General features: G+C 46.4%; 1 protein-coding gene across 7 annotated transcripts in view; it reads left to right on the forward strand.

Annotated features, from left to right (window-relative positions):
- Positions 1-1,458: 1,458 nt before the first annotated feature.
- Positions 1,459-20,665, forward strand: part of PBX1 (PBX homeobox 1) — a 255,177-nt gene continuing 235,970 nt past the window's right edge. For all 7 annotated transcript variants that reach the window (XM_056844312.1, XM_056844314.1, XM_056844313.1 and 4 more), the window contains exons 1-2: positions 1,459-1,652; positions 4,979-5,052. In XM_056844312.1, coding sequence (XP_056700290.1) covers positions 1,459-1,652; positions 4,979-5,052 — 268 coding nt within the window. The remainder of the gene's footprint in view (positions 1,653-4,978; positions 5,053-20,665) is intronic.

Genomic DNA, 20,665 nt, shown 5'->3' on the forward strand with positions numbered 1-20,665 from the left:
CAGAGAGCAGCAAATCCAAGGCGAAACCTCCCGTGCGTAAGTGGCCAACAATGGCCTACATGGGGGCTTATTTTCGAGCGTTAAGAACGTGGATGGGGAAAGTGTGCATCCAGAGAGCAGCAAATCCAAGGCGAAACCTCCCGTGTGTAAGTCCCCAATGATGGCCTACATGGGGACTTATTTTCGAGCTTTACGAATGTGGATGGGGGAAAGTGCGCATCCAGAGAGCAGCAAATCCAAAGCAAAACCTCCTGTGTGTAAGCGGCCAACAATGGCCTACATGGGGGCTTATTTTCGAGCTTTACGAACGTGGATGGGGGAAAGTGCACATCCAGAGCAGCAAATCCAAAGTAAAACCTCCCGTGCGCAAGCGGCCAACGACGGCCTACATGGCGGCTTATTTTTGAGCTTGAAGAACGTGGATGGGGAAAGTGTGCATCCAGAGAGCAGCAAATCCAAGGTGGCCAATGATGGCCTACATGGGGACTTATATTCGAGCTTTACGAACGCGGCCGGGGGGAAAGCGCGCATCCAGAGAGCAGCAAACCCAAGGCGAAACCTCCTGTGTGTAAGCGGCCAACAATGGCCTACACGGGGGCTTATTTTCGAGCTTCACGAACGCGGCCGGGGGGGAAAGCGCGCCTCCCGAGAGCCGCCACTCCGAGGCCGAAACCTCCCGCGCGCAACCCCGCCGAAGGCTTGCACGGGTCAGAGCCCCCCGGTTCTTGCCGTGCGGCCGCGGCCTCGGCGTTTGCCTCCCCGCAGCTGCGGCCGGCATCCTCCGGGGCGGCCCGCGTCCCTCGGGCGTCAAGCGGGGAGGAAGAGTCGGATATCCTCGGAAGCGGGCTGGGTCGGAGAGGCGCTACTGTGTTGCCAAAAGTAGCCGAGGCAATGATGTGCCCCGCGCCGTCCTGGAAGCGGCGAGAGGATGTGCGTAAAGGGCCGTGCGTAAAGGGCCCGCGTTGGCCAAGCGGCCCAAAGACCCCGAGGGGAGGGCCGGCCTCTTTAAGGGCCGGAGCCCCCCCCCCCGCCGCCCACCTCTGAACCCGGAGAGTGACAGGCCGCCGGCGGCAGGGCGGGGCGCGGGCGGGGGCGGCGCGGGAGGCCGCCAATCCGGGCGGGGAGGCGCCCACCCCTCCCCTCCCCTCCCCTCCCCCTCGGCGCGGCTCCCCCCTCCCCTCCCCTCGCCGCCGCCCGGCTGCGCCTCCCCTCGCCCGTGCCAGTCGCGGGAGTCCGGCGCCGGAGCCTGCCACAAAAGCCGGAGTTGGCCGTCTGCGGCGCTGCTGCCGGGCGCGGAGCCCCTTCGCGGGAGGAGAGAGACCCTCCGGCCGGGGGAAAGTTGGCGGCGGGGCAGGGGGTCGGGCCGAGGGGCGCGCCGGGGCAGGGGCCGCCCAGGAGCCGCCCGGCCGGCGGCGAACAAAGCCCGTCGGCGCCCGCCCTGCCGCGCCGCCCGTGGCGATGGACGAGCAGCCCCGGCTGATGCACTCCCACGCCGGGGTGGGCATGGGCGGCCACCCCGGGCTGGCCCAGCACCTGCAGGACGGCGCCGGCGGCGGCGGCGAGGGCGAGGGGGGCCGCAAGCAGGACATCGGGGACATCCTGCAGCAGATCATGACCATCACCGACCAGAGCTTGGACGAGGCGCAGGCCAGGTGAGCCCGCCCGCCCTCCTCGGGGGGCTGGGGGGCGCAGGCGGGACGGGGCTCCCGAGAGGCGCCTGGGCGGCCGCTGCGGCTGGACCGGACGGACCTCGGTCTGACCCGGCAGGGCCTTCCTGGTGTTCGGGTGTCCTCCTCCGCCTTGGCACCAAGAGGAGGAGGGCGTCCCCATCATGTTGGTTGGGGTTGACTTCCCAGCCCTGCAAGATCCCGACCTGGAGCGGCCAGCCTTATTCCTGTAAGGGTGGGCTTTCAGAAAACGGCTTGGGAAGGAGCAGCTCCGCGGAAAAGGACATCCTCCCAAGATGCTTCTCCCCCCCACCTACCCACCTACCCACCCACCCCATGGGTAGAAGAAGAGCTGCCTTTGGAAGGAAGAGAAGCGGCCCACCGACTTGGGGAGGAAGGCTGCCGATGCTTGGCCAAGTTCGGAAGGGATGAAGTGGCCTGGCTCTTCCCTCTGGAGTGTTGCCTAGCCGGCCCGAGAGCTTGAAAGCCACACATGTGGGCCACTTGTGCACGGGAGGTTTTGCCTTGGGTTGCCGCTGTCTAGGTGCACGTTTCCCCCCCATCCAAATCCTCAAAACTAAAAAATAAGCCCCCCCCCTGCAGAGTTTTCAGAATTTGGAGGGGGGGCATGTGCGTCTAGAGAGTCGCAACTCCAAGGCAAAACTTACCATGCACAACCGGCCAGAGTTGCCCTGGCTTCTTATTTAACCAAAAAGGTCACCTCTTGCTATATTCCTTTAGGCGAGGTTTGGGGGAAGCTGGAAGTGTGTGCTGTCTCAAGGTTTCCTTTCTGCTCACCCGCAGATGCATCGGGGAGTCCTGGATCAAGGCACTGGTTGTGTGTCTGCTGTCGTCCCCAGAAAAAATTTCTAGAGGTTTTAAGCAAACTTTTCGGAAAATTAGACCGGTGGCTTCAGAGAAATCCGGCGGCAGGCACTGTGAAAGGGGCCTGATTTCTCTTTCGGAAAGAAGGGAGCCACGCGCATAGCAGCGAAGGGTTGTGTGTTTTGTTTTCCTTTCTCACAATTGTGTGCAATCCCTTTGATTTCAGTGGGCTTGGCCACGCTTCTCACTTGTTGGATTGTGGCCCCTGTGTGCACAAAAGGGTGCCACTGGCTCTCCCCTTGTGTTAGCCGTAGAGCTGTCTGTAATTGGAAACATGTGTCTCCTTCTATGCGCTTGTGCATAAAAAGGCACCAAACGCAGGGAGCTGGGGCGGCTTGTTTGCTAAAATAATGAGTTGAACAAATTAATTGTGCACAGAGACTAGTCGGGGCTGCCCGCTTGCCAAGTGAACCTTGCTAACTAAGGATCCAGCTGCTAAGTGTGGCTTAGTACATATCCACAGACTTCTTACAGAAGGCAGTGTTTGCATGTAGGAAGTAGCGTGGAAGCCCATCGCCTGCTCACGGGTTTCTACTTAACCTTAGCCATTATTTTTTGTGCTTGATTCTTTGGGCTAAAGTCACTGTTGCCACGCTGCATTTCAGTGAAAAAAGTAATCATATTTTTAAGGTATCGGTAGACATGTTTCAGAATGATTTGGTGTCGTTTGTGCATCTGTTCCTGGTTTTTTTTTTTTTTTTAATAATTTTCTTTAAAAGCCAGTAAATAGAACCAGATTGCTGTCACAGTACTCTGCGTAATACATAAACATCAGGATTGCAGGCTAAAAACGTGAAGTTCTAACTACTGAGGAGAAGAACGGGCAACGGAGAGAAATAATGATAATAAGGATAATGTTTCCATAATGTGTTTTTAGGATATATATTTTTTACTTGAAGCTTTGAACATTTTGCTTCGATGGGCACCTCTTCCAACAGCTAGAGCAGAGTTTTCGACTCCGTTTGTCTTCTGGCAGCTGTATATTGCCCTAACCAGCTTAGTGGTAGTTAAACTAACTTTGCCTCCTCGGCTGGGCTGAGAAATGCCAGGTTTGTAAAACGCTAGCAGCCATGAGGTAGAATTTCTGTGGGAAGATGTGGTTTAGCACAGCTGTAAGGGAGCCAAGTAGAGGACAGGGGCCATTTCTGAAAGTTTAATGCTTTATGTTTTGTATGGTTTAAAAAAAATGCAGTGATGGTAGTAGTTAAAAAGGGGAAAAAACCATAAGAATAGAGGAATGCTTAGTCAGTTACCGGCTTAATTTACAGCTGTAGCGGTAACATCTCAGCAAACCAGCCTCCAACAACTCTCAAATTCCCACACCGTTATAAGGGATTTGAGAGTTGTCGAAGGCCGTGATAGGGACGATAACAGATGCAGTCTTTCAAGTTTTACTCTTGTGTCTTTTTTGGTGCTTGGCCCAAGAGATATTTTGGAGCACGAATGTGGTTCTGGGGGTCATGGCGGCTGCCCAGCTGTGCAGCAAGCAGCCGATGTGGGCTTCCATTTAAGGACAGCAAAGTGGACTCTTCTTCAGCCGGCGAGAGTAGACCTCTCGCTCGTAAACAACAAATCTTCACAAGATGGCTAATTTGAAAAAAATAATAAAGAATGTTAGATTGTTTCTTTCCCGGAGTGGGCACCTGCTGTGACATGCAACCCATCAATCTATTAAGCAAGCGGTGATTCCTTCCCCCCACCCCTGTGCATTTATAAGAAAGCATGAAAAGATCCGTACAAAATCTAGTCTCTTCTATCGTAAAATAGCGAGGTAATTTTTTTCAGACTATGAATCCTGTTCTGGTTTCGTGTGCATTTAGAAACACACTCTGATTTTAATGCCTGCAAATAAACAAGCAGAATAACAACAGCATAAGACTGATTATTTCTTTCCCTCCCCCCCCCCCCGCCTTACACATGCGCTAGATCCTGGCTGCGCATCACTACATTTCTCACTCGAGGGACTGAAATTCCATACATGGAAGGGCTTTTCAAATGCTTCCAGTCCAGCGACTTCTGCATAGTGAAATACAACACTGGATGAATGAAAGGGAAAGGTGAGAGAGAGAGAGAGTGTTCCTGGCCTGGTTGAAGATGATGATCGTTAGACTTTTTTTGGGGGAATGACTTATATGTACCCCTAGTAATGACCCTGTTAACAGCTCGGCTAACAACCCTGGTTTGTGAACACCGCTGCAACCCCCTTGCCAGACTGTTCCCGTGCCGGTGGTGTTTGCGTTGACATATGTGGAACCAAACTGGCTATCGCTTTCCGCATAAAGTTGTAAACTGGTTCTTGCTTGTGCGTAATTAAGCGAAGACTTGAGTATTATTTTTCCTCTGCGTCCCGTTCCATCTGGTTACGTTCAAGTTCTCTTTGGGCTCCGGTGGCACCCTTGATTTTAATCCTCTTGGTTTCTTCGCAGGAAACACGCTTTAAACTGCCACAGAATGAAGCCAGCGCTTTTTAACGTCTTGTGTGAAATCAAAGAGAAAACAGGTAGGAAAGCGCGGTCGGTTTTTGAGTCCTCTTTGGCCTCACCTCATTTATGGTTCTCGAAGATCTTAAGGCTTTTCCGCTTTAACATTTAAAAGCGGTCATTGAGTTATATATAAGGCATTAAGTTTTCCTAAACGTATCAGGATCTGAACAGCATAATGAGGTTTTACTAGCGTGTGTTTGTGTGCTGTAGGGGGGTTTACAAAATGCACTGTATGCCTTATCACTGTTTTAAATATTAATTAAAAATACAGAAACAGGATACTTTAAAAAAACCCAACAAAAAGATTTTCTAAAGAAGGTATCTGCCAGAGGAAGCCATGGTTGGAACACTATTTTTATGTGAGAAATAATGTGAATCCTTAATTTGGCAGTCCCTGTGCCCAGGTAATGGTATGCAGACATCCAGTGATGTGTGTGTGCATAGGCCGAGAAGATCTGCCTGCTAAATCATTGGCCTATTTTAGGGTGCTGTCAAGGTGTGTGTATTTTGGTTCCGAAGGTGCTAATAACACACCGGACGCTAATTCTGAGTGTTCCTACTCTGCCGGCCTCCTGCCACGCACTAATACACTTATAAAATGTCTCAGGGGGGTGTTTAAATTTTAAAAGCAACAATTAAAAAATAGCTGTCATCAATCAAGGGTGATCTCAAACGGCAGATGCTCCGAGGAGAGGAGCTGGTGACATCCGCAACTTATTTCAATTTTTCAGTTGTTCTTTTTTTTGGGGGGGGGGGAAGAGAAAAAAACCTGGACTTAGCTCATGGGGAAAGGCCTTTTTGTTGTATCAGCTCATGGGGTGGCTCCTCAGTGGCATTGTGTTGTGTACTACCTGCCTTTTCCTTCCCTCCCTCCCTCCCTCCCTCCCTCCCTTTCTTTCCATCTCCTTTTTTTAAACCGAGGTCTGTAACAGTCTGTAATTCATATCTCAATCATATAAGCGAGGGGCATGACATGAATGGAAGTGTCAATAAATATGGTTGCAAAGTCTGATGGAAAAGTTATGAGAACAGGAGAGAGGCAGCTTTCGGGCGGAGTGGGGGGGGGGAGGAAAAAAAGGAAATCTGAATCGGTGTCACCGGGCCTTTTAAGAATTCCGGGTGAATATGCTTTCGTTGTGTGAACAGCTGAGTGAAATGAGATTATTTGATTACGGCGATCTATATGTGATGACTAAAGGAGGCCTTTGTTAAATTTTGTTTGTGCAGCTTGTAACGTAGACAAAGCACCTAGCTTTGGCATTCAAGCCTCCAAAGCCCTAAAGGCTCCAGAGCTTGAATGCTGACCTTCTTGAGAAACCATTCATATTGTGACTCCTATAATGTAAAGGGGTCTCTCTCTCTCTCTCTCCCCCCACCCAGCTTTTCTAGATTGTGATGCAGTACAGTTTGAATGTAGAAGGCTAGGAACGTCCGAATCTTTCCAAGCTTTATTTTCCTTGCTCTGTTGTTTACTGTACGCACAAACACACCATCTTCTTTTTCTTTTTAAAACAACAACCTTGCCTTTTGTGTTCAAACCGCCTTCCTCGTTTGATTTGTTAGGAGTTTTTGCCTCTCGCCCGGCAGGGCCTTTAATTTTCCTACCCTGATTTGAAAGCAAAGCACTGATGAAGTTGTAGATGAAGGCTGCCTTGGATTTGGTGACAAGGAAAACCTTTTCAGAGGCAGGGAGAAATCACTCCCATCCCATGCCTAACGTTTGGAGGGGCAGGTATTTGGAGTGAGGAAAATAAATCTTCAGTGAATTTCAGGTGTGGTGTCAGTGATAGGGCAGCAATGAGTCACTTGTCCAGCACCCAGACCATACTAGGAACCTCATACCTTGAAGGGATGCAGCTAGTTTGCATATTATTTGCATGATAATCTGCATACTGTCTGAATGTGTGAGAAACACCCACATGCTCCAGTCTGGTCAACGTGCATTTCTCTCTTGTGTTCTTATTTATGTTCTCTCCAATGGAGAAGGTTTGAATTGGTCCCTGTAAAATGATGAAGTGTGTGCGGTTTAACAATCATAAAATTTATAGCGAGCAACGAAGTGGATTCTTTAAAATCTCTCTCTGCTTGTTCGTTCCTGGTTATTTTTCACTTCTCCCCGTCACGTTTTCAAATGTTGTTTGTGCAACAGGAAACTTAGGGGGAGGGTGCAAAATAAATTGAAATTTTCAGGATTCTTATGATATTGGCTGTAAAGGAATCTCCTGGGATGGGAGGGGGAATCCATGTGAACTGTAGATTACCCGCTGCCCACTCATGTGCTACTCTGATGGCTAGGTGGGAGGGTCTGTGCAAAAAGAGACCCCCATGCTCCTGGATATGTTCTGAGTTTTTGACAGGTGATTTTTTTTTAAAGGGTTTACCCCCAGTATTTGTGTAGGCATGCAAACCTGCATGCACATTCCTGTTTCCAAAGAGTTCAGGAGGTGGGATTTATTCACTTCTTTTTAGCACAATGGGTATAACACAAGATGATAAATATTCCAAGCCTCTGCATTATTCTAACCGTGGAAGGAAAAAAGGGACAGAATATATTTTGCCCAATCATTCAATTAATACACACACAAACCTGCTTCTGGCTTCCAGTGAATGTAAAGGCATTGGCATGATTGACAAGGACTTGGACTTTCATACCTTTAAATGTTAATTTTATTTTATTAGCATTATTTAGTTAGATATTTTATTTTGTTTTGTTTAGGTTTCTTGTTGTTCTCCATTGATCTACAATCCCCACCCTTCTTCTCCTTGGTACATGTTTCATAATTTCTGGCTATAGGTTACCATATTCTTCTCCCCCCCCCTTTTCCTTTTTTTGTGCTTTCAATCTGAACTGTCAGATTAAACAGATGAATGAGATGGTCTTGTGGGGAGAAGGTCTGTAAATTCAAAAAGGAACATACAGTCCAACAGAGGAGAATATTATAATGGATTCTATCTTCTGACGAAGATTAAAAGTTGAAAGGGGGGGAATGGATGGATTGCCAGATCAAAATCCCACTCTGCTCAAATTCTCTGTGGTGTGTGGTTCTTGTGCGTGTGTGTTTTGTTCATCTCTTCACAACCCTGGCATCCCAGTGTTTGTAAATGGGCATTTGCTTTTCCATTGTTTGATTTAAGTGACTCCAGAGTCTGCTTGCAACATTGCGGCTAATATTTCACAGTGTTAACATTGCCGGAACAAACCCAAAATGTCTATAAAGTTGTGTGTGTGCATTGAGGGGAAGAGATCGTCTTTACTGGCCAAAGAGTTGCCCCTTGTCTCCTGACATTTCAATTTATTTTAAAGGATTTATGGATACTTTTTATGTAAGCTTGGGTTTGGGTATCCATTGATCTTTCTTTTATACCGACTGCTGTGCTTTGAGTGCTGTGGAAATCTGAACATGTTTATTATTTAGAAAACAATAAAAGGCGAGGTTTAATTTTGAGGGGGCTGAAGAAGTGCAAATGACACGTAATTTATTTTTGGGGGTGGGGAAGAAAAGAGGAATCAGACGGGGAGCTGACTTAGAGTGATTGATTAGCTATTTTATTGTTTGAATGACTAATAAAAATAAATGTGATTTCACAGTCGCTAGAATTTTTAACGGCAGTTGCTCTGGACAGCACGATAACGTTGGATGTTGGCGGTGCGAATGCAGCCTCAAACCAGAGTTAGACTGTTCTGAAGCCAAAAAAATAATAATAATTATATGAAGCTTGTAAAGAAACTAGAAGTCTTCCGAAGTCGCTTGTGGTCCAGGGTTGATTGTTTTTGTTGTTGTTATTGGGTATGGGAGGTTGTGAAAAAGACTCGTAAATACCTTTTGAAAAAGCTTACAGTAGCAGCAGGGCCAGTACTGGGGAAACTTTGGCCACCGAAAATACTACCCGCAGCAGAGACCGGGCCGACAAAATGTCGGTCTAATGTAGTTATGTCAGAGCCAGTGTGGTGTATGGTTAAGAGCGGCGGACTCTAATCTGGAGAACTGGGTTCGATTCTCCACTCCTCCACATAAAGCCTGCTGGATGACCTAGCCAGTCACTGTTCTCTGAGAACCCTCTCAGCACACGCGCAGGCAGGCAATGGCAAACCACCTCTGAACGTCTCTTGCCTCGAAAACCCTACGGGGTCGCCATAAGTCAGCTGTGAGGTGACAGCATGTGCACACGCACACAATGTGGCTGTGGGGACAATGTTAGAGATCTGGGGAAAAGAAAAAAATTCTCTTAGTGTATTTATTCAGAGCTGGCAACTGTTTATCTTACAACAGAACAAAGCTAAGTTGGTAAAAAGTATGCAATTAGGGCTTTCTGTCATGCGTATAAATAAGTATTTGTGGCCTGACTTGTCACCTATAAAGCTATGTATTTACTTTTTTCTTGATGTTGTGCCTGTATAAAGCATGTTACACTATTTTTCGGGGAGAAAAACAAAACAATCTCCCCCCCCCCCCATGATTTAGCGTTGCCTGCACACAAGGATTGTCGATGTTCTTCCTCTGTCCCCCCCTCCCAGTTTTTACAACCCTAGTTTGAATGGAATGGCAAACTGTGCTTTGCCAACAATGGAAGTAACTAATTGAATTGCCTATAAGGGGAGCAAAAACCAGGCAAATCCAAGGCCTCCTCTAGTAGGGCCAGTCCCCTGATCTTGATGCGGCATATGAACCCAGCCTGTGTTTATCATATGATTTCGGAGGAACGGTTATCGCATGCCTGGTCAGAATTCATAATAGGAAGAAGATGCAAAACAGAAAAGAGGTGCCCTAGGATGGCTAATGGGGGGGGGGGGATCTGGTGAGAATGCAGGCAAATATGGAATTTCTTGCTTGGGGTTGGGTCTCCATCTCCTCCTTTTCTGTAAGCCCTTCCTCTACTATTCAGGGTTTTTTTTTTATTGCTTTTGGAAAAGGAAGTACAAGTGATCCATTAAAAAAAATATCTAAAGCTTCCTCAAAGAGAAGAACCAAAACAAGTTGCCTTAATCAAAAGGCAATTTAAATGCTGTCCGTTAAAGCCCGGAGCTTTGCGTGCAGAGTTTCAGGAGCTGTGGCAATAATCCTGAGTTTTGAAATAGTGACTCTTTTTCGTCCCCATATCTATCCCTTTTTCTCACTTGACGCTGAAGGTTTTTTAAAAAATATATAAGGCCACTTATTTTTACCCTACTTTGACGATTTTAAAGTTATGAATTTCATGCCAGTTTTCTTTGTGAACCCTTCCTTTTTTCTTAAATTATCAAATTGTTTATTAGCAGCATTGATTGCTCTTTAATTGTTGAGGGGTAGTTTATTCTTGAGATCTTGGAATGTATTAATCATTCCTGGTTCCTCTGTTATCCACTGTGTTTTATGGGTTGGATCCAGCCAGTTTTCCTACTTAATCTCAACCAATTATCTTCCTTACTATAGCCTTCCTGTTCTACGTGGCGTCTGTACATGTAGATCCCATAATCCATAGTGTAGCCTTTTTTGGGTAGTCACAAGGGGTCCATCTCGATATCTGCAACAAAGTTAATCTAGATGTTTGGGAAAAGGAGACATTTTGATTTTTAAAAGTTCTGTCTATTTACTATTCTGTTATATTTAAAAACAGTTTTCTTTTTTGCACCCACTTCCTCATATAATAGCAGCCTTTATTTTTCTTTAAATATCTCATATTGGATTTCACTTCTTCTGCGGTTTAAAAAGATAACAATTACATTTGGGGTGAAATATATTTCACTACAGGCCTAAATTCTCCAGCCTCTGATTTAGCAATTTTTTTGAGCTTTCAGTGTGCTTTTATGTTCTGCTTAAAGTGATGTGACCTCTGAATCCACCTCAGGACGCTGTTAAAAAACCCAGAAGAAAGGCTATTATTTTTACTTGGGATGCAAAAATGTCTAGCATTGAAATTAGTTAATACAGAATCAAAGTGAATAAAGACCAGAGAGGATAAGTGTACTGGTCATAAGACAATGGGATTTATCTAGGCAGGTTTAAGTCAGCTGGAAATTCCAGTGCATTGCAAACTGGATATCTGCCTTGAAAATGCAAGGGACGACCTTAGAATTAGAGGCCGTGAGTGATAGTGGTACTTATAAGGCAAGGTTGTCAAACATACGGCCCATGGGCTGGATCTGGCCTCTTGAGAGCTTATCCGACCCACGAGCCAGCCGTTCCCCAATCCCGATCTGGGCCGACGAGACATGGCCCGGCACGACCAAGTGACATGTCCTATCCGGCCCTCGTAACAAATGACTCCGACACCCTTGCTATAGAGGAGCCAATCTGACATACGCCTAAAAGCGATCGGTGTGTATTCACTGGGTCAGGCCTTAAGGCAGGGGACCCCAACCTAGTTGAGCTCGCAGACACCTGGACGTTTGAGAGGACAGTGAGCACCATGACATAATGGCTGCCATAGAGGGAGCACTTCAGTTGCTCTGGGACACTGTAGGTCTACCACTTACATACGTCACTGCCCTGCTGCTGTGGATCAGCTTCCTAGAAAATATGAGGCAGGCTCTTCCCTTGGGGACCTTCTGGCAAGACAGAACTGTTTAAAAGAGCTTATGGGGTGGCTTGAATGGACTCTAGTTTAACTACCTGTTTTTAATTATTTGTTGTACTAATTTTTAGATTTTGTACTTAATGTTGTTGCTCGTCTTGGGTCCTGACTATCAGGAGAAAGGCAAGCAATATAAATATTCTAAATTTCAATTTATATTTGGAGGGTAGATCTTGGATTTTTTCCGATCCACCCCCTGTGCTTTGTTTTTTAAAGCTACACTTGAGTTAAATATTCAGGGCAAAACAGGAAGTTTCAGTTTTTAAAGAGGCCCAAGTCTTCTTTCAGGTAACAGTTAAATTAACCAAGCTTGCTATTATTGATTCAGTTAAAATAAATTGTGGTGGGTAGCTTCAGTTACCATTAGGTTTGTCAGTTCCAGTTTGAGAAATTCCTGGAGATTTGGGGGGTGGAGTCTGGGGAGGGGAGGGTTTGGGGAGGTACCTCAGTGGAGTATAATGCCATAGAGTCCACCTTTCTAAGCAGCCATTTCTCCAGGGGAATTGATCTTTGTCACCTGGAGAACAGGTGTGATCGCAGGAGACCACCTGGAGGTTGACTACCCTAATTATCATCTACTTAACTTTATGGGATCAGCAATTGTAGTTGAAGAGTCCAGTTGAAGTCAATACTTGTGGAGTCTGTCTTTATACAATATGTACAGTTATCTTAGCAAAGCTCAGGACTTCTCAGCCATTACAGGTGTTAACAAGCCTAGCATAATGGTCTCTGTATTTTTCTTGATCAGCTTTAAGCTTCATATAATTATATTTCATTTTATACTACCTGCATTTTGTGGCCCTTGCTGTTTGGGTTCTCCCCTCAACCCTCCTACATAATAGGTTTGCATATTAAGGGTCCAAGTATTGCCTCTTAAGTAGTGGGATCTAGTTCATAAAAGATTATAGTAGAATATATTTTTTGTTAGTCTTTTAAGTTGCTACAAGATGCCTTTTGTTGTCCCAGAGAGGGTTCTTCACCACCTTTCCATCCTTACATCTCTTTCGGCCCATCTTCAAGCGACCTGAAGAAGTGATTTGTGTGGTAGGAGTAAATCACAGAGAAAGGGAATGAATGATGTGTGAATGGTGACAGAGAAAAGGGTGGGAAAGGAGGGAACACCAGAGGGGTCACTCACTGGAAAAAGCAAACAACACCATAAAACATTTTGGGTCCCCACACGGCCCCACATTGTGGATCTCTCCCATAAAATTAGCTCTCAAAGGCAGAATAACGCAGCCCAATTTACATGTTGAGAGTGTGGCTTCAAAATATTCAACCGAGTAGCAAAGAGACTGTGAGATTCCTTCACGGGCAGTGCCATCCTAACTAGGATGGATTAGAAGGGATTAACTCTTGTTTAAGATGGCGCTGTGAGAGTGCGCCTTGCCACTCCTCCAGGTTCCTGTGACAGAGAGCATGCGGGGGGAACATATTGCATGGGTTGAATTGTGCCTTGTGTTTGCGGGAAGCGGTTGCCCCGTCGCTTCACCTTGGTTGGAATATGTTCAACCAGCATTCTGACGCACAACCCCTCTTCCCCAATTGGGTTGTTTCAGTCAGCCACAGTCAAGCAAGGTTCGACATGGGACTCCTCTCCTTGTGGATTGTGTTTAGGATAAGCAAGCTTCTCTGCTTTAATTGGAGCTGATATCTGGAGAAGGGTAGATCAGGAGAGGCTTCCTGCCTCTAGGGTACCGCAGTAAAGATACGGAAAGCACATCACGCACCGCTTCTTTATTCGGATGTGTTTTTGATGCTTGTGCCAATGATTCTGAACTGCCATTGAGAAGTCATTGGAGGGAGGACATAACACAATTAAAAGGGGGGGATCCAAGGGCTTTATCCAGTCCTGATGCTGAGTAAATTTGAAAGGAACAACAATGGCGGAGGAATTCTTACCTTGGCTAACCCTGTCTGCCTCCCACTCTCTCGTTTTTCAAAGGAATTGAAGCAATAAGATCCGACTTCTTGTCTAAACAGCAGACTACCTCGATGTGATAAGAGCCTTCCTTCTGAACAGTAGCCGTCTCTTTTTCTCATTTTCTTTTGTCTGAGGCCTCTGGAGCAGCTCTGGCTGGCTTAGTGCTTTACTTGGCATTGGGTCTAGGCTAACATAAAGTGGGGGAGGGTGGCACATGTGGCAAAAAAAGGGCAAGGGGTATCGGGTAGGTCCTGTGGGATTTTTCAGTTCCTGGTGGTGGTAACAGGGACTGGAGTTCTGGATGCTGAAGGGGAACTCAGCCCAGGGGTCCTTAAATTTTGACTTGCTCCCTAGCCAACTTTCTGTCTTGCCAGTTGCCACTGGCCGCTACTCCTCCCCCCGACTGAGTACCTTGTTTGTGCCAGGCACACAAGGAATCCCCATTTTTAGTAGAGGTAGAAGGACCTACTTCCTCTGCTTCTGCAATGCCCATGGGATCTCTGTCCTCCTGAGGTTCACGGAGAACTCATGAGAGGTGTCTGAGTTATTGGCATGGGGATTTGTGGAACCCTGTCAAGTTCTTGTAGGATCAGCCTGAGAGTGTAGGCTCTGTCACAACCCCATAAGCAGGTGCAGATTTTTCTGCAATCAAGAGGATTCTTTAGAAGGAGCCATGACTTTGACGTGACTCTTGTGTTTATCTGAAATATTTATATCCCACGCTTCCCATTAAGTTGATAACTTCCCAGGTGTGCTTTATAGACATGTTCCCTCAGTGGAGTGAGGCTGTACCATGGGAGAGAGATGCTTCTGATGTGGCTCAGCTCAGTTGGTGAAGAGAAGCGTCTGAATTTTCCATTTGCCATCTGTATTTGAAGAGAAGGGGTTCTGCTTCTCAGTGGTTCTCTGGGCACTATTAAGGGGTCAATTTATAACCCTGTGATGAACTAGCAAGATAGCTTTTTATTTCACGTTAATTTAAAACAGCATCCACTCCCTGGTTCGTTACAATCATTTATGCAGATTGGAATTGCTGTACTACCATGTGCACATAAGGGGAGAAGGCGGGGTGGAATCCATCCTTTTATAATTTCTAAAGCTCAGATCGTTAGTACAAGAAGGTGCCTCCATCATTGGTTGCCTTATTTACTTTTTCAGTCCACCCTATTTACTTTTTCAGTCCACCTAGCACTCAGGCAAAGTTACAGTTTAATAACAGCATACGTCTACATAAAAAATAAAATTTAAAAAAATATCAGGAGCCTTCAAAACTCAATCTTGTTCCTCGGGGGTCTTGTACGTCTATCCCTTTACACAACAACAAGAGCGTTCCCCCTCCCCGCTGACAAGTCTCAGCTGACGTATGGCATCCCGGTAGGATTTTCAAGGTAAGAGACGTTCAGAGGTGGTTTGTCGTTGCCTGCCTCCACGTCATAACCCTGGCAGTCCTTGGAGGACTCCCATCCAAATTTTACCCAGGGTCAGGGCTGAGAGTGTGTGACTGGCCCAAGGTCACCCACCAAGCTTCCATGGCGCAAGTGGGGATTCGAACTTGGTTTTCCCAGGTCCTAGTCCGACACCTTAACCACTACACCATGCTGGTCTCAAACAAAAGCCATGGGGTCTTTTTAAACTATCAATGCTGGCCCGGCACCCAGTTGGTATTCCCCGTCTTCCAGTATGAGACCTGTTGTATTGAATAGGTGCAGAGCTGGAAGGATGTATCAGAACTTCCTAGTGGATTGCACAGTTGGAACTGGAGGTGGGTTTGTTGGACATCCCTGATTCGAAGGGCATGGCAAAGATCATGAATCTTTCAACCATGGGTGTGGAAGTTATATAAGAGAGAGACAGACAGACGGACACCCCTCCCTGTATGGAGACATGCTCTGTGTATAACATTTCAGTGACAGAGATCATAGTTCTTGGTCTGGCAGGTTGCATGAGCGCAAAGCCCTATTTTGCATTAGGGTTGCATGTGTAGAGGAGACCGGGGGGGGGGGGTTGCTTAAGTCTTCAACCCCTGCCTGATTTTGCTGATTGAAACAAGGTGACTGCAGCTCTTACCTAACCTTCCTAGATCTATTTGACTCTGCCGCTTTTGCCTGATGATTTTACCTGTTTCTGCCTAGGTTCCAGCCTTTTTATTTTTACCAGCATGGGCATCCTCAGCTGGTTGTTTCCAGGACACAGAAATGGCTGAAGTCCATTAGGACAGGGCTGAGAGTGCCAACCCATTTTGAGCTATATTATTTTTTTTAAGCTGAATTTACAAATTAATAAATAATCAGCAAATCGGCTCCAAAGACACACAAATGCCTCCATTGTCTCCCTGCCTCCCTGGTTCCTAATTCCTTTTTTTCCCTCACCCATTACTGGCCTCACAACGGAAAGCTTTAATTTATTCAGCATACAATCTCTTTACTCCACTGCTTTCTGTAATTTATACCTCATACTGCCTGCTGTCTCGAATTATTTAACTCCGTAAGGCATTTAGTGAGAAGACTGAGTACGAAATCGCTATGCAGAGTAAGGCGTAGTTAGACAGTCTGCCTTTCACATTATTAACCGGATTTTAAAATATGGCCCTAATCACGTACTCCCAAAGGAACGGGCGACAAGAAGAATTGCACGTCAAGGCCGGTTCACAGTTATTTGCCTTTCCACGTGAACGGCCCGTCGTGTCCCCAGCCAAGCACGTGCAAGCAGTCTCATGGCGAATCGGAAGCGCAAAGCCGGTCGTACTCAGTGCTGGATGGATCGACCACTGTGACTGTAGCAGCCCTGAGAATGTGGGGTACGTTCATGGAAATTGCTGCAGGGCATGGGTGGGCCTCTTTCCGTCTCGGTTCCCCCATGTTGTCATGGGTGTGTCCATGCATGTGCCGCGTTGGGTTGTCCCTGCTCGCATTGATTGAAACCCCCTGCGAGTCCGGAATCCTTGACCCTGCTCGCCAGCAAATTATGCATCTACAGTCCACACAGAAGTGGCGTCATAAAGAAATGCAATTGACGGAAAAAAGGGGAACAAAGAAACTCAACTTACACTTATCTAATATAACAAACAGTAAATCTATTTTTATTATATATTGTGCACAATTGTATTTAAAAAACACAGGGTCTAAAATATAGTCTTCTTAAAAAGCACAAACATAGTTACAAATATTACCAACACGTAAAAGTTGAAGTTAGTACATAAAATGACCACTGAGGAAGGCCTGTAAAAGACCGAAATACGTCTGGTCGGATTTTGGTCATTTTATGTACTAACATCAACTGTAATGTGTTAGTATCATAAAGAAATGTCCTTTACTGAGAGGCAGGGTGGGGCGGCTGTCTTTAGGGGAGGATGGGCGGGGTTGGGGGCCATTAACAGCAGCAGGGCTAGAGGCAGGTGGCTCTCACCCATAGGGCATAATCTAGGGGGAAGTTCACCACAAGCCCAGATTGAATGAACAGGAGCTGCAAGAGAAGAAGTCAGTGCAGGGAGCTTTTGAGAATATCTAGAGCAGCTGTTCACAAAGTGGGCGGTTCCACCTCCTGGGGGGGCGGTGGGATTACCTAGGGGGCGGGGCGCTAGAGGTGGGCCCCTTCAACTCTGTTGTTCGCTAATTTACAGTAGATCAAGCTATGGCACCATGCTGGCAAATTTGGTGGAAACTATCCGAATTTTCCCCCAGACTTTGAAGAGCTGGTACGGCTGTATCAAGTTCATCAGTTTGTTGAATAAATTTCAACTAATAAGTTCTCATTTGATTTTGAATAGATGTGCAATTAATAGCTGCTGTTTTGAATTTTTTTTGTTATCTTCTTTAGTGCGTCATGCAAAACCCTTTTTTGAATAATTCTTTTTAGAGGATAGGGTAGGGGGCGCTGGGGTTGAGTTTGTGGAACCAAGGGGGCGGTGGCCCGAAAAGTTTGGGAACCACTGATCTAGAGTTTGGCACCCCAAAATATGTAGTGCATGGAATGAACGGAAACTTCAGCCAGTGCAACATGTGGCAGCCTGTTCTTATTGAGCTCTGCCTATTGGAATAGCATTTCACAGGCCCTGATATCTGTGCTGGCTGCTTATTTGTCGCCAAGTCTGTGTTTAGGTGCTGGTGTTTACCTTGAGAACTGTTTGTAACCTGGGGCTCATATATTTGAAGGACCGTTTCTCTTGACAGGAACCAGAGAGGCAATTACACTACTCACAGCAGGGCCCTCCTAGCAACCTCCCATTTCTCAAAAATATGCTCTGTTATGGTCCAGGCCTCATCTGTTGCTGCCCTGCTGTTATGGAACTGCCTCTTGGAGTGGGCGATGCAAGTACCTTTGGGCCTTTCAGCAAAAACCGTAGGACAGAATTATTTAAAAAGAGCACATGGGGTAGCTTGAATGTAACTGCTTTAATGATCAGTTGTCATTTCCTGTCTTATGTGTTCGTATTAATGTCGTAGATTATTATTTTTGTATTCATGTTGTTGCCCACCTTGACTGTGTTGGGTGAAAAGCAGGGTTATATAAAAATTCTGAATAAATAAAACCGTGCAGAACTGAGCACGAACTGCTGTTGGAGCTGGGGTGCAAAGTAAGGACCAAAGTAAGGGTGGGACACGCCTTGTGAAATTGTTGCCTGGTGAAAAGCATTTCTACCAGGTGCGTAGCCACCTCTGAATTAGCTTAACAAACTAAAATCCTTTTTGTTTAAGACACCGGAAGTGTGGGGTATGTGAGAGGTGCCATCTAGGCCTATATTGGTATGGAGAGAGGCGCTGTCGAAGATGCCATCTTCTTGCTTCTCATTCATATAGGAGGGTGGTGTGGGATCTAGCCCCGAAGTGGGTGTTTTGCAACTCTTAATTTTATTGTGCAACCTCTACCCTTTTCCTCCTCCTCTGGTGAGTTTCTGAGCAAATACACTTCTCCGGAGTCTCGCAAGGAAGATTAAGAGAGGTTGTGTCTGCCGACGCTTCTCTGCCCTCTCCTCCGCTTCCAAACTGCTGCTTGCTATTTGCCGAGCATTTGTCCTGAAGTTGTTCCATATTTCCCAAGGTGGCTGGAATTTGCTTTCTGCCGGTTAGGACCACAGTTTGACATTTGCACACCTGGGGTGCCTTAAGCTTCGCATACAGGGCCTCCCAGCACTCCCCCCACCTCCTTGGCCTGGGATAGTTCAGGTGGAGTTCTTTGTGGACGAGTAAAGGCGGGGCAAGCTGCAGAACCTTCTTCCTGGCCTACAAGCTGTTGAAGAAAGGGTGGAAGAGGTATCTGTCAGAGATGAACTGGGTAGACACAATATCCTGTCTATGGCCTTGGTAGTTGACCTCTCTAGGATCTTCTGTCTTAGATTCTGTTGGCTTCACCCTAACAGGAAGGAGAGAGGCTGTGACCCAGTGGTAGAACACCTTATTTATATGCAAGAAGGTCTTGGTTTCAGTCTCCAGCATCTCCAGTTGAAAGGAGTATGTGAAAGACTATTTTGTTTGAGACCCTGGAGAATTACTGCCAGTCAGAATAGCATGGATGTTGTCTGACCAGTGGTCTGGCTCTTGATATAGAGCAGCTTCATGTCAAGGAATGACAGGTAGAGTATCCCGTATCCGGACATCCCTTATCTAGACTGATCCGAAAACTGGACCTTTCGAGCCAGCATACAGACAGATCTGTGCTGCCTGCTTTCAATGTTTCCTCTCACTTAAAAAATAAAATACGGTGTACATTGCATCATAGGTGGAGACTGAAAGCCTGCCATCATTAGTTAGTTTGTTGTTGGTTGTTGCTCTTGTTTAACAGTTGATACAGGTATTCTGGTGAGATAGTGCACCTTTGCTTTCTGATGGTTCAATGTACACAAAATTATTAACAATATTGTTTCAAATTACATTCAGGCTGTGTGTATAAAGTGTATACAAAACATAAATGAATTTGGGTCCCATTCCCAAGATATCTCGTTATGTATATCCAAAAATTTCAAAATATTCCAGTATACAGAAAGATCCGAAATAGGGACCACTTCTGGTCCCAAGCAGTCTGGATAAGGGATACTCAACCTGTAATAGCATTGGGGGGGGGGGAATCAAAGGGAGTTACTGGCCACCAAGATTAGGTTAATTCATGCCATCGTATTCCCTATTACTATGTATGGGTGTGAAAGCTGGACAATGAAGAAAGCAGACAGGAAGAAAGTAGACTCCTTTGAAATGTGGTGTTGGAGGAGAGTGTTATGGATACCGTGGACTGCCAAAAAAACAAATCAGTGGGTTATAGATCAAATCAAGCCTGAACTGACCCTAGAAGCTATAATGACTAAACTGAGGCTATCGTATTTTGGTCGCATCATGAGAAGGCAAGAGTCACTAGAAAAGACAGTCATGCTGGGAAAAGTTGAGAGCAGCAGGAAAAGAGGAAGACCCAACAAGAAATGGATTGACCCCACGAAGGAAGCCACGGACCTCAGTTTGCAAGACCTGAGCAAGGCTGTCAAAGATAGGACATTTTGGAGGACATTGATTCATAGGGTTGCCATGAGTCGGAAGCTACTTGCCGGCACTTAACACACACACACAATCAAAGGGATTTCCTTTCTGTGAATGTTGTGTGTGGCTGCAGTTTTGATAGGAACATGTTTGCGGTTTTGGGGTGTTGTATTTGCTGGAGCTGTGCTGGACAACCACACAGAAGAAGTGCTTAGTGTTGTGGGGGCATAACTCCAGCCTAGTTTGCATCATTACTCAATGCACAGTGGCCATCGGGCAGGGGTCACTCTATTCTGATTCTAACCCATGTGCAGCCTCATTCTGAATGGATTGGCTATGGGTGCCTAACTGTAAACACATTATTCATCTTTGGACACCTGATAGCATTTTTCTTGTACCCAGTCACTGGGCCTTTAATTTTACTTATCTCTAATGCTTTCTTTCATGTGGCAGCCTCCAGTGCCTCTTTAAAGCTGACACACAGCCATGTGCTTGGAAAAAAAAGATCGGTTACCTTTATCCTGAAGGATCTGTGGAAAGTCAGCTGGGAAGACAAGCCAGGCCAGCAAGGGACCAGGGCAAGTTAACGCCCATCTGCCGAAGATATCACATGCACGGTAAAGCCACATACGCATGTGATCCCTGGAATCAACCTGGGGATGGGTTTCATTCCAAGAAGTACACATAAGCATG

The sequence above is a fragment of the Euleptes europaea genome, chromosome 2, assembly GCF_029931775.1.
Source record: "Euleptes europaea isolate rEulEur1 chromosome 2, rEulEur1.hap1, whole genome shotgun sequence".
NCBI classification, from domain to species: domain Eukaryota; kingdom Metazoa; phylum Chordata; class Lepidosauria; order Squamata; family Sphaerodactylidae; genus Euleptes; species Euleptes europaea.